A 14585-nucleotide genomic window follows, 5' to 3' on the forward strand; every position below is an offset into this window, starting at 1 on the left:
CTCTCTGGGCCCGGCCCTCCAGCCAGTTCCTGACCCAGCACAGAGTGCCCCTGTCCAAGCCATGGGCTGCCAGCTTTTCCAGGAGTATATTATGGGAGACAGTGTCAAAGGCTTTGCTCAAGTCCAGATAGACCACATCCACAGCCTTCCCCTCATCCACCAGAAGGGTCATCTGATCATAAAAGGAGATTAGGTTGGTCAGACAGGACCTACCCCTCCTAAACCCATGCTGGCTGGGTCTGATCCCTTGTCCATCCTGTAGGTGCTGTGTGATTGCACACAGGATGATCTGCTCCATAACCTTGCCAGGCACTGAGGTCAGGCTGACAGGCCTGTAGTTTCCTGGGTCATCGTTCTGGCCTTTTTGTGGATTGACGTGACATTAGCCAGCTTCCAATCATTTGGGACCTTCCCAGAGAGCCAGGACTGTTGGTAAATGATGCAGAAAGACTTGGTGAGCTCTTCCGCCAGCTCCCTCATCATCCTAGGATGGATTCCATCTGATCCCATAGACTTGTGAGGATCCAAGTGTCTCAGCAATGGATTACAGGGGGGCTTTTTTGACAGTGATGTATTTGTGGAAACACTTATTGTTATCCCTAACAGAAGTGTCTAGATTGTGCCTTTGTCTCTCTAATTATCTTTCTACATGACCTAAGTATATTCCCAAACTCTTCATGAGTAGCCATCCCTTTTTTCCATAGTTGGTAAACTCTCTTTTTCCCCCAATTTATTTCAAAATCTCCCTTTTGAAGGATGAGAGGATTAAGGTTGTAGTAGCTTCTTCGGGGAAAAAGCTATTCAGGATATATAAATTAAGAGGATCTTGTGTTGGCTAAAAGAACACAAACCTGCAAAGTACAAGGAGGTTTAAACTGTGTTTGCAGTAAGCAGTACAAACCACTGATTGTTCATATGCTCTGTTGCTTCAGACTTCCTGCTGGTTCAGCTGGGTCCCTTGCTGACTGACTTCTGTTGGCTTCACTGAATGGTATTTACAGTGCACTCATGAGTAAATGTGTGTTAAATAGCAAGCAATGACAATGAGCAACAGAAGTGCTTTCTTCTCAAAACAGAAGAGTGTGAAAACCAGGAAGAGAGGGAGGATATTACAGAGTCTAAACCAATGTGAGTGTTCCATTCTTACTAGGAATGCATAAAAAGGTATAAATTTGACTTTCCAAATATTTTTTTAACGTTGCTCTAGAAGAACTTATGAGTTTAGCACCATGATGGGCATTTCATGAAAGGTGCAACCTCAGGCTGAAAACCCAAACATTTCTTGGCCAAATATGTCTTAAGGCAAAATCCTTCCATTAAAAAAATCTGTATCTGCCAACACTGCAAAATATATACATGGAACATAAGGACTGGGGACTGCAGGGGAGCACATTTACTAATAAAAAGGTTCACCATTCTAGAATCTTGTGTAGTTTTGAAATACTCCAGTTAAGAAAAAAAAAAAGGAAACTAGCACACTACTATTTCCTTTCTCATCCACATTTCAGTAAATGAAAAATAATAAATGTTAACCAATTAAATGCACTTTTAATTTCCTTTCTAAAATCACAAAATGTAGTAAAATATATTTTTCTTGTTTCTCCTCAGAGGTTCCTATTCTGAATTGAATCTACAGTGTATGAAGAGCGTAGGACTATGCACTAGTTACAGAACACCACAGTGTTGCTGTGAGTTTATTATGTTAATCCAGACTGTTGGTTCTCTGTGGTTACTTGTAGGAACCATATAGACAGACATGGCATGATTATTCCTTACCAGCTCATTGCTGCCATCCTCATCAAAATCCTCCTCTATCCCATCAGTCATATCTTCTCCATCCCCATCTGCATCTGGCCCTCCTTCAATTGGCTCTTCCGTAGAGTTATCTGCATTCTCTGATATGCATTCCTCTTGAATCAAATCAGCATTATCTTCCATTTGTTTCTTTTGGGCTTCTGTAAGGAAAACATACTCTATAGAGATTCAGTAACCTTCCTATTGGTGGCAAAGGGAAGTGCTCTGAGGAAGAAACCTAAGCTTTCCTCTCCAGCTTTGTAAAACTCAGTGTGATAATATCTACCAGGCAAATAGGAATCAAAACCTTATTTTCAAAAATCAGTGTATAAATCAATCACAGTATCAATATGGTCACCTATCATCTATCCCATGCAGTGCATGAAGACTTTATTTACCAGTGGATCCAGCTTTTTGATTTTCTATACTTGACTTGGCCTTGGGAATCCAATTGGCATAGTTATCATATATTTATTTATTTATATGCAGCTAATGAGGAGTACATAAATTTCTATGGTCTAAGTGGAAGGCTGTTAATTTCCAATAGAAATTTCCAACAAGAATTTGCATGAATTTCCTGTGAGTATATCTCAACAACCCTACAGGTAACCAGCAAATCCTTCTAGTCAGATTTTTTATGTTTTTTGTGGAGTAAAGTTACAGTTACTCCTCATTGGTATAACATGCTGAAGTAAGTGGAGAATGCCCCTCTCCAATTACCCTCATATAGGCTTGCTATATTTTTTGCAAAGTGGTAAAAAGAAAGACCATTTCCATGGAGGCCTGAAGAATCTGTTCTGGTTGGCTTTGTGCAGATATCTGCCTTGCTGTGGTTAAGTATTACCAAACTCCTGGATATGCTGAGGAACTTCATCCAGCAGCAGAAATCCAGAGGAGGACTGATGGAGGAATGGCAGAGACTGACTAGCCAGAGGAGTGGTTGGAGGGATAAAAGTCTTATTCCTCTGGACATCATGAGCTTCAATGAAAAGATGTTACGTACTCAAAGTAAATAGGGGCTAGAGAATTGTTTGCACAATGTCTTTCAGTATGAGGGGGATCAATGCTGAAGTTTCTAGAACAAAAACACTTCTTTCTTTGTTAAAACTGACTGTTCTGTAATACTAGTAGTGCATCACGTATCTTGTTGGACAGCCAATGAATCAAGGATTGCCTTGGAGCTCTATATTTTTCAGTTCTATGAACATGTTATTATTTTACCATAAATTATTACCAGCTACACATACTATTCAAATCTGCTTGTATTTTTCGGTATCATAGTCTTAAAGCAAGACATTTGTTTTACCTTTTGCCTTTGCACATTTATTTTGACACTTACATTCATCTCTTTAACCTTTCTTAGTCTTTAGACCCTCATTTTCAAATTGGCTTACTGAAGACACAGAACAATTAAGCTTTCCTCCCTTAGTCATCTAATGTTTTCAGAAAGATTCTTGGAGAATAAAAAGTCATCTTAGCTGCTCCAACAGTACTGTCTTAGCAGAAGATTCAACCCATGGATCCTCATCTTCTATTGGTAAGGTGTTTCATAAAATACCATGCTAGTTATAAGTCATTGTGTTACTTGCCTTACTGCACAAAGAAATGTAGATTGAATCAGCTATGCCTGCTATGTCTGGCCCCACCACCTCCTGCCTCAAGCCACTTCTGAGATCACTCAGCTGTGGCAGTGACAACTGAATCAGCTTTGGTCAAGGCTTTTAAAAAAGGTTTGCTGAAATGACAGACTCAATAAATTTAAATGAGAAACCTTCTAGGATACAGCTGCTAAAAAATTAGGTCACTTACTTAATTGTCTTAATGCGAACATAGACCTGATTCTTCAGAGGAGTCTAAAATACCACCTCAGTACTCAACACTTTTGGTCTTTTTTTGGGAATCTGAACTTAAGATCCTAACTTTCAGCCCCTATTTCTAATATTACAGGAAGAATATTCTCTAACAATTTTGTCACATTAAAACATTCCGAGCTTCCTGATTCAGATTTTTACAAACAATGGAGCTATTCCTACAGTTTTCCTATGTGTGAGAAACTATTGTCTATATTCTCCCTATTGGAATGGTCAGGGTTTAGTAACAGAAAAAGACAGAACATCAACTGGTACTGTAAGTATTTTCGTGCAGCTGTAGAGCAGTAACCAAGGTATGCACTGCGCTTGTCCGCTTGTAACCTGATACATTCCTCCAGATGTAACTACTTTTAAGATTAAACATTACATATTCTTCCTGGTAGTGTTTCAAACCTAGAAAATCAAAATGACAAGATGATGGTTTGATTTTTGTTTTGTATAAATGAGACACAGATCCTCTGTCTGATCCCAGCTTTAGTGAGGCCACAGTTTCTGGCAGAGGAAAGTAAGAATTCATATTGCCAAACCACAGAGAAGGAATAAAATCATCTCATCATCTCATGTCTGATACTATAAATGAAATAGTTCAGCTACTGATGTAGCTTACACAAGTCTTTCACCTGAGGAATCAATCATCTGCCGATTAATCACCCAGGCTGCATAACTCTCTTCATCAGCTCAGGAGACTTAAATGCTTACTGGTATCTCAGAGGTGTTTTTCTCCTCACACACTCCAATGAGAGGCAAGGGATATGGGGGATGGGTTCTGCACCTGATGTTTTAAAACTTCAACATTTTGAAACCACTTTTCAATCTCAGGATATTCATTGCTTGTCTTCAAAAGGCATAACACTATGATTCAACACAAATCAACATTTTCCTCCTTGAGCTGATTTCTATTTAAATAAGTTCACTACAGTCCATTAGCAAAAGTGAAAATTGGATATCAAAGTACAATGATGTGCAGAGTGTTTTGCATAGTAATGGATTTTATATAAAAGCTCCCTAAAGTAGGGATGCACGATCTCAAAGTATTTCAGTATACAAATGATTCAATGGCGTGCCTTGCAATTACATCTTCACTGATTATACCAACTTTGTCTAACTTGCATGAAGTTCAAAATAGAATGTGATGAATACATATTGTGTACAGTTCTCCTGAAAGAGATAATCACACTCTGTACTAACGGTTTACCTTAGACTTGAAAAAAACCCTCAACTTTGTGAGATAAACTATAACAGCTGAGGGATTGGTCCTTGTTGTCAAAACAGACTTAGAAAATGATTGTAAAGGGAAGGTAGTTTATTTTTTTAGGTTGTTTTCCTTCTTATAAAGTTACTTGGGAACAGGAAGGATCCACTAAATATCTATTTTGCCCATGTCAGGTTCATGGCCCTAAACTGCTAATTCCCATAAAGTTTTACATAGTCTTGATGGAACTCCATGTGTCCTGATGAGATGTTTGGATTCCTGTAATTTGCTACTGCCCAGACACCCAGGCAGCTGTGGGTTCCAAGGCAGAATTTCTGTCACACATTTCACGCGAAATATATAAAAAGTTTTCATCACAGAATGGAGCAGGGAAAAAAAATCACTGAGTTTTTCATGAGGTACACCTGCCATTGCCCTGCTGGCTCTCATCAAAATCAGCTCCTGTACAAAGATATACTATGTGATCTATAAGGAAATGACAAAGAAAATATCATAGACAGTCATAAGAATTGAGATTGTTTTCTATATATACCATAGTGAAAATACAACCTTGTAACTCTCAGCATGAGAGTTGCTGTGCTACCAAGTGAGATCATTCAGCTAAATGAACACTGCAATGACAGTAATAAAGATCTTGATTAAATTATAAAGTAGAGTTGGACTTTGTTATTTCCAAAGTTTCTTCAAATTAAAACTTTTAAGCCAGAGAAAAGCTGAACTAGAGGTATGGCTAATTTTACAAAGAGGCCATGGCTTCACTCAAAAGCTGAGGTTGTAAGGGATCTTTGGACTTTTCAAAAACAGTCCAGTCAGGGGCAGACTCAAAATTTGGTCCAGCCCAATGAGTTTTAAACATCTCCAAGGGTGGAGCCCCTACAGTGTCTCTGGGAAACCTGCCATATTGCTTAATTGCATCCTTTTTCCTCATATCAAACAGAAATTTTTCCTTGCTTTGACTTGTGACCATTGCCTATTTCCTGGGCAAAATAATTATTGATTAGCTAATAATTCTTAATGTGTATAGGACTACTGTCTCCATAATCAACAAGCTCTAACTTCTGTTCAGTCAGGTTTTAGAGGTGTTTTGTTTCCAGAATATCTAGAAAGATTTTTTTTCCTACTACACCATAGAAAGCAATTCTTGCAATGATGGTGCATGCTCTGTAAAGAATATTAATCTATCCTCACAGTAGCTCTACCTGAGAGTTAATTTACCTTGCTTCAGGCCTTCATTATGAAGCAAAATTTCTGGAAAGCTTCCATTCTCTTTGGTCTATCTGCTTGACTGGTAACTAGGTTCTAATTTAATCCATTTCACTACAAATTGCTTTTACCTACCTGCTTCAGCTTTTTGCTGCTTTTCAATCTTTTCCAGTCTCCCTAGTAAGGAGTCAATTTTTGTTTTGATTTGGGTTAATTCCTTCTTGATTGTTTGCAACTCATCTGATTTCACTGTGGAAAGAGAGCAAAATGCAAACCATGAAATAAACTATATTTGTGGTGACCTTCCCCCACTCAAGTAAAACATGTTCTTTTTTCTTTTCTCTTTTCTCTCTTGTAGAAAGTCTACTCCCTCATTTCTGTCAGTATTTTTAGTAATTTAGCATTTAAAATTAGCATTTTTTGTTAAAAAGGTTGAATACTTGAAAATCATAGGATTCTAAGCCCTAATGGCAAGAGTCCATGTGAGGTGTATTGTTCTGTAATAATAATTTCAGGTAAAACATCTCAAGAGTATTCTTCATAAATCCAGGTCACTTTTACTGAAAAACAACCTATAGTGAAAAAATGATTCAAATATCACAAACAACTCCCAGTCTTACAATGAGATTTTGTTGGACTATTTTGTAATAACAGTAACAACAATAAAAAGAACCCTCACAGTACGTATTTTTCAGCAAGAGTGAATAGTAATATAAGTGCTAGGGCAGCCACGAAAGTAACGTTATGTTCCAGAGAAAAGCTTCCTTGCAATAGGTGTTAAATCTTTTTGCTACAAAAGCTTTCAGTTCTGGTAATTTCTTGTACTTTTTCCAGCTATGGATAATATATGAAAATATTTCATTTTATGAGCACAGACAAGGACATGGAGCAGCACCTATAAATTCGTAGCTGAAGTTTCCAAATCTTTGTTGCCTTGCATTACTCTTCATTTTTGTTCGTTGTTGCACTCCCATTGTCTAATGTAAGAAGGAGTAACTGCTTTGGAGGTGTTTTGGCTTCAAAAGAAAGAGCACTGCAGCCCTCATAGATGACCTCATTATTATGGCATTATCAGGACATGTTTTATGCTCAGAAAGTAGTCCAATCAAATTTACTTGCCCTGTTTATGCTAGGATATCATGTGGAAAAGGTCAAAACGAGAAAATGGGAACCCTGTGCTAGCATGGGAGAATAAAACAATTTATAAAGGGCAAGAGTAGGTAACAACTGTCACTCTTAAAACAGTTGTAGGAAGAAATGGACCACCACTGTGAGGGATTGGCAGTGGAAGAGCTGTATTGTTTCTCCACCCTTACCACTGCTGTAGGAGGATGTGAATTGGTGTCAGTATACAGAGCATCAATATACACAACAGGAGGGCCTTTTTCGTGCCCAGGTAAAGGGATGCTCTGCTATGAAGAAGGACATGTTTCCTTTCTGTCAAAAGGGTCTCCTAGCTGCATCCTGCTGTATCAGTACTGTTCATTGACTTTTGGGTACGTATCTCGTCATGGTGTCTTGAATCTCATCATGCCCAATTTGTATTGGGCAGTCAGTATGATGACGAAATGTGCAGACAAGTTGTTTCCTGCTTCAGTGGTAGTAAACGAGTACATGTTTGCTTCAAATCAGCCTTATTCCAAACTTGTAACACATTCACTGAGGTTGAAACCAAGGCTTTTAATCTTTGAGTATGGGTTATGTGCATTATAGTCATAACATCAGCTAAAGGCACTAGCTCGCTATATGCAGTAATGCACTTGTTTAATCATACACTCATGCTGAGAAATTGCATTATCTCACATTATCGTAGGCTGAAACCTCTGATCTCATATTGAAACTGTAGGACAGGCAAAAAAACATAAAAATAAACTTTGTGCTGGATTCTTATATGTTACACAGTATTTGATGGAATTACTTTGTGTACTTATAGAGCAAGGCCTTGAAAGGTTCTTAGAGAAATAACAGGTCACTGTCCAATCCCCCAGATCTGAAAAAAAAAGTTAAGATTCTGACAACTGTATATTTAGAAGGTTATTGCTTCCCCAGGGGTACTGACTGGTCCATGCTGGAGTAGCAAGGTAGTGCAGAGTGAAATGGTGTGAATCGGTCCAATGGGAAATGCTAAGTGTTCACAGCTACCCACTATGAAGCCAGTTGGCAACACATCCCATGGGGCCAAGCTGTTGTGTTGTGTCAGAGATGGTCCCTTGATTGGCAAAATGCAGGCTGGCCAAGCCTAAAAGGTCAAAACTCAGAAGTGACACTGCAAGGACCTAGTGGTATTTGTTTCCAGTCTACTAAGCCAAGCAGAAGACATTTACACTTCTGAGTTTGGTAAGGAAACAGGCACATACATAGGGCTGCTGTTCAGCTCAGGTCAAACCTTCTGCTGCACCAGGGCTTCCCTGTGATGTCTCTAGAAAAAACAGAGTGGGAAGAAGACAGCACGAGGGGGAAAACAGACACAGCAATGAGGATTCAAAGAGCAAAGCCCAGTGGAAAAGGGCCAGGGGGTGCTGGTCAACAGCTGGCTGAATGTGAGCCAGCAGTGTGCCCTGGTGGCCAAGAAGGTGAATGGTTAATCCTGGTCTGTATCAAAAATAGTGTGGCCAGCAGGACCAGGGAAGTAATTGTGCCACTGTACTCAGCACTGGTGAGGCCACACATTGAGTCTCATGTCCAGTCCTGGGCCCCTCACTACAAGAAAGACATTGAGGTGCTGGAGTATGTCCAGAGAAGGGCAATGAAGACAATCAAGTTGGTGAAGGGTCTAGGGAGTCATATGAGGAGTAGCTGAGGGAGCTGGGGTTGTTTAGCCTGGAGAAAAGAAGGCTCAGGAGAGACCTTATCACTCTCTGCAGCTACCAGAAAGGAGGTTGTAGTAAGGTGGGGGTCAGCCTCTTCTCCCAGGTAACAAGTGACAGGACAGAGGACATAGCCTCAAGCTGTGTCAGGGGAGGTTCAGCTTGGACATTAGGAGTAATTTCTTCATGGAAAGAGCAATCTGAACATTAGAATGGACTGCCCAGGGAGTTTGTGAAGACACCGTCCCTGAAGGTGTTCAAAAAAGCACTCCCTCTAATCAGCACTTGTGAGTCCATTTCTGGAGTACTGTGTCCAGTTCTGGGCTCCCCAGAGGTCCCTTCCAAGGTCAACCATTCTGTGATTGTGTGATTCAATAACTTCAGGCTTTTTAAGCAGTGTTACGATAAGGAAAAAAATTTAGAGATTATATATACTATACTCCAGATATCCTGCTTTGAACATATAAATTTTCCTTTAAAACATCATGGATTTTTTTTTTTAATTTATCTCAGACAAGAAATATAGCTGTTGGTAGACATGACATCAGACCTGCATGTGTCCAAAATATCTGTTCATCTGCTTTTGAGTAATAGAACAGGAAATTAAAGTGGCTTACTGTTTGTTTGTTTTTTTGTTTCCTTTTTAGCAGATAAATAAAGGCCAGCAGGTGAGAGAAATGCATGTATTGAAAGGGAAATGCATGTATTGAAAGGGAAAGTGAAATTCCTCAAGCACCGGCACCAAAATGGTTAAATATCTTAAACAAATTTGATGCAAAAAAAGTAAATAAATAGGTGAAAATTACTGATTGCATAAAATTGAAAGATGTCATCTATTCATAATGAACTAGAATGGATGGAGGGGTCATGTGATTTTAAGGAATGTTACATTAGAAAAAATTATGAGAAACAATTGCACTGAAAAAAAAAATCCTAGGCTTGACTGGGTAACAGCAGAACTACTCAGAAAAAGACAGTGACAGAATTATGGTTGGGTTGACAGTAGATTATCACTATAATACAACCCTGAGAAATAAAATACAGTGCTAGGACTAGTCAAATGCTGTATTTCTAAAGATGGAGAAGTGGAAGGAGTATAAGGTGAGTCCAGGTTGAACCATTGAATTCTAGCTGCTATGCTTGGAGAAGGGCTGTGAAGATGACCATAAAAATGGAAAGCATTTTGCGACAGAAGCGTTTTGCTTACTTACCTGAGAAAAAAGAAGGTAAAAAGAAATAAAACTTATATGCTAACACAGTGTTGGCACAACAAACAAATATGAACAAAGGAGAAACAAACTAAGCTGGAAATTAGAAGAAACAGAGACAGAAAAAATGCAAACCTTAATTAACTTTAAGATGAAACTTAAAGGATGCAGCAACTTGCAACAATAAGGAATTTGATTCAGTGACCCTTTGCAGCCCTTTGGGCCTTCTGGAGTGCATCTTTCATTGATGTATCTAACACCAAAGGAAAAAAGCTATACCCAGGTGAAAACAAGAAATGTAATATTAAGGTCAATCATATTTTTAGAAATTAAAACCCTAGTGTTGAACTACAGCTACATTTGTGAAATGTTTTTTTGCCATAAATACAAATTGATTCATCCAGAAGGCATGACTGAGATTTCTTTGGAAAGAAATGTGATGTATTTTTATCTAAGCCTTTCAAGTTTAATATAAAATATTTTATCCTATTTTATTCTTACGTATCATTGAAAAATGGATTAGATGATGAAGCTAAATATAAACTATACGAGTGAAAATGAATTCATTTAAAGACATAATTCAATACATATTGTAACATCCTAAGTGTCTAGTCCTTAATCTCAAGCACACAGGCTATAAAGGATTTAATTAGTATTTTCCTCCTGATTTCAGATGTGTAAAATGAAAGTGCATACTCTGAGAGCTTTCATTTCTACATTGTCAGAAAAATTGAGTTTTTTCCCAGTTCTACATAGCAATCTGAATGTGCTGCTTCATACCATTAACATGAAGAACTACTGTGTGGATTTACACACCAACACGTACATTACTTCTAGTAGTTTGGAAATGCTGATTTAGTGTTTTCAAGTCTTTGGAGTTAAAAAGAAAACAAAATACTGTCAACTGTTCTTTGAAAAATTAAAGGTTTAGGACACAAAGCAAATATTCCCAATGTATTTTGTGTTTTGGAAGCAAACTTAGAACACTTATTGTGACTTTGTGGTCAAAAAAGAATTTACGGTTGTGGCAGAAATAATTTTTGCAGATGTACTCATCAATGAGCAAGGTATTTTTTGTATCTTTGTAACATCTTTGTCTGTGCCACAACAAAATTCTGTCTTTGGGTTGCTGGTTTTCAGAAGTGAGTCCTTTTAATTTTGGTAATTTGACTGAGCCAGTCTGAGTGTGGAGAAAACCTAGGAGAAGAGTTATGTCTATGAGATTTCTACTTACATCTGAAAAGTATGTTAGAGGATGTGATCTCATGAGGGTTTTGTTACTTGGGGTGAAATCTTTCAAGCATAGGCAATACCATTATGACATTTTTAATTTTGAACTTGTAATTAAGCCATTTTATGGTCTCTACATTTGATTTAAGACTCAAAATAGCTTCCTTCACACAAACTATGTTTCTCCTTACTGAAAGAATCCCTTATTTAACTAGCAATAAATTATGATTAGGATCAACAGTGCACTAGTTTAAGGGGTCTAGATTAGCAGTGTAGAGTGAGGGGCAACAAAATATTAAATTGCTTCATCCCAGAATTCAATACAGCCAACTTCTCCAAGAAAATGGCAAAAGAAGTCACAAAATATGCATTCTCCACTTTCACAATTGAAGCCCCTAAGGGAATGGTTCTGTTATTTCTCTGATAAAGGTCTTACAATAAGCTGATTACATTCCTGTCCAAGTCAACAAAATCATATTTCTACCTTTATGATGGGTTGGCTGGACTTTACAAAAAGGGAAGTAATTCTATGGGGAAATTAAGTACGAAAATCTGTATACTGCATGTCTGACTCCTTTTAAAGATGTGCTGCATGCAGAAAAAAAATTTTTGTGCCATTTATTCCATCACAATGAATACTCTCTGCAGTTTTGTTCCAGTTGCCATTGTAAAGAACTAAGGGCAGAAACCCAACAAAGGTCAAAATGTCAACCCATGCTTTTAGTGATGCATCTTGCGGCTTAACACTTAAGTGTTAAAGAGCTGGATCCGAGGATGATCTTTTCACCTAGAGCTCTACCACTAACATTTCTAGAATTCAGATCACACCTGAGCACACTGAAGGACACTTTCACTGGGGCATAAGGCTGCCTGTTAGGACCTGAACACACTCCTGATTGCACTTCCACTGAATAATTTATAGGTTCTGCAGTACTTTCCATGTTTTGTAGACAGTATTTTGGAAGCCTTATAGCAAGTGACCATGGGTACTTGGACCAGAGTTGAATCCTATAGTATGCATTACTTAAGTCCTGACATGGTTCTACAGAACATTTTTTGAAATGCAGAAGAAATAATAAAGCCAATTTGGTGATAATTCTGATGAAGAGATATCTATATGTAATCTAATATTTTCTGCCTTATTCACCACAATGAAAGGCCAGATTTGTGGGCAAGAGTTCTTCTTGACATCTGTTGCTATACACTAAGATCTTCTCTAGAAGAATTTTAGAGTTATTCTTATTCTGGACAATGAGAAAAAAAATGTAAAATACTCATCTGAAAATAATTAATCTTTTTCAAGGCAAAAGGAGTCCAAAAAGCCCATTCTTATTAGATCATGCTTTAGGACAACTAGCAAATTGAATGCACTGATATGACTAACTATTCATATGGATAAGACAACAGTAAAGGATGAAAACATGAGATATAATGAATGAATTTGTAAGTGTATATACTCACTACAGCTTTGATTCACTGTGTGAAAATCCAGAGACTCAAGGGCTGAAAAGGGCTAAAAAATAATTTAAATTCTAAGTTTTCTAAATTGAAGATCTTGAGCTGCATGCTTTCTTTGTAATTCATAGAAGAAAGCATAATTAATCACTTAAAGTACTGAGAAAAGGCAAAAAGCAATTGTGGACAAGTGGATTACTTCAAGATGTGTATGAAAATGTCTAGACTCATGCTCATCTTCCAGAGAACCAAGGAAGTGTTGCTACTCCCAGTAATCCTCTTAGGGTCTGAGTGAGCTTCGTAACACGTTTGCTAAGTGTCAAAACTCCCATGATTGGTAATGGACATCTAACCATTCATTCACTGAAAGCTTGTGAGTGATTTAACTACACAGGCAACAGAGCCTCTCTTTTTCAGAATGTTATCCTTTCCCAGGATGGCTTAAGATCCTGGGTGTACAACATTATCATTATCTCTGTTTACTACATGTCCCTTCTTTCAGTCACATGCATGTTTATTATATGTTTTCCTTCAAGGTCTCTGATATCATCAGGTCATACAGTAGGATTAAGAATGGATCCTGGTGGGCTCCCTAGAGGCCCAACTTTTTTGTTAGATACTAGTGTGTGAGATTTGGATATGTTATTCACGCAAAATATATAACTGAGTACTGTTGATGTTATAATTAACTCCTCTGGCAGTAAGATGTATTCTTGATGGATTCACATGTAAGTCAGCATGATGCTTTGTTGGCCACTCTGGTACTGCAAAAGTCTTATTGAAGTCCCTCCATTCTTTCTAATAATCTGATCCCTACCTGATCTTTCTCTTCCTCTTCCAGTGACGCTTCCAAGGACAGTATCACTCCACATAAGGGGCAGGGGAAGACGGGTGGGTGCTGAAAGATGCACGAAGAGGAAGATGAAGTTCCCAGGACATACTATGGAGTGGGGAGCTTGATGAGCTTGGAAGAGGGAATGCTTGTTGTTCATCAGCTCTTCTAAGGCCAAATTACTAAGGAAGGGTTAAATAACCCCAAGTTGCCAATCCTGTTTTGAAGTTCCTTTAAAACAGGCAAAGACACTTTGCCTCTTTCTATCCTCAAAGGAATCTGGTAAAAAAGAACATATAACCCAAACTCCCCTGCCCCTCCCAGCCCATCCCATCATCTTACATACAATTCTCAAGTCTCCACATAAGTCAATGTGCCTCTGTCTATGACAATATTATTATCTTTGCTGTATTACCAGCTGTGTTACACCAGACCTCATGGTGCATGAGGAGTCGGGATGACAGATTTTAAACAGGCTTCTTCTGAGGCCAAGGAAGCAGGTCAAATGTTGTTGAAAGAATTTTTTTCAAAACTGTCATCAGTGTGCTCCTTGACTTGCAGGAAAGGCCTGAAAGCTTTGGCAACCAAGCCAGTTTTTCAAGTTAGAGACTGAGGGTAGGAAATGACTGCAACAGATCTATATAGTGGAGGCTGTCTGCTTGCAGAAATTGCTAGGATCATTGTTTCAATAATATGCAACTGATATGAGCAACTCACATTTGGATCCTGAGGAAGAAGCCCCACTTGAGGTTGATCGTGATGCCCCTTTCATGGAGAAAACCCCTTTGCCTCTACGAGTTGTTGTCACAGCCACACGAGGACGTTTCAGTGGAATCACTGCACGGGGCGGTGGGGGGACACGGCCATGGTAATCAAACAACCTAGAAAACATTAAGTCAGCTGGACTCTATAAAACCTTCTGTGATTTCATGTCATGGAAGCCCTGTCAACTAAATTTTCATGTTATCTTTG

The 14585-nt window shown here is 38.4% G+C and overlaps 1 protein-coding gene across 1 annotated transcript in view; it reads right to left on the reverse strand.

Annotated features, from left to right (window-relative positions):
- The window catches only part of RALYL (RALY RNA binding protein like), a 209441-nt gene that overhangs the window by 17437 nt on the left and 177419 nt on the right, over positions 1 to 14585 (reverse strand). Inside the window, exons 6-9 of the mRNA XM_027889099.1 lie at positions 14331 to 14494; positions 13599 to 13679; positions 6217 to 6330; positions 1777 to 1955 (exon numbers count right to left, since the gene is read on the reverse strand). Of these exons, the coding sequence (XP_027744900.1) occupies positions 1777 to 1955; positions 6217 to 6330; positions 13599 to 13679; positions 14331 to 14494 (538 nt within the window). The remainder of the gene's footprint in view (positions 1 to 1776; positions 1956 to 6216; positions 6331 to 13598; positions 13680 to 14330; positions 14495 to 14585) is intronic.

The sequence above is a fragment of the Empidonax traillii genome, unplaced genomic scaffold (assembly GCF_003031625.1).
Source record: "Empidonax traillii isolate 1590-97213 ecotype Southwest subspecies unplaced genomic scaffold, ASM303162v1 scaffold253:size710434, whole genome shotgun sequence".
In the NCBI taxonomy this organism is placed as follows: Eukaryota; Metazoa; Chordata; class Aves; order Passeriformes; family Tyrannidae; genus Empidonax; species Empidonax traillii.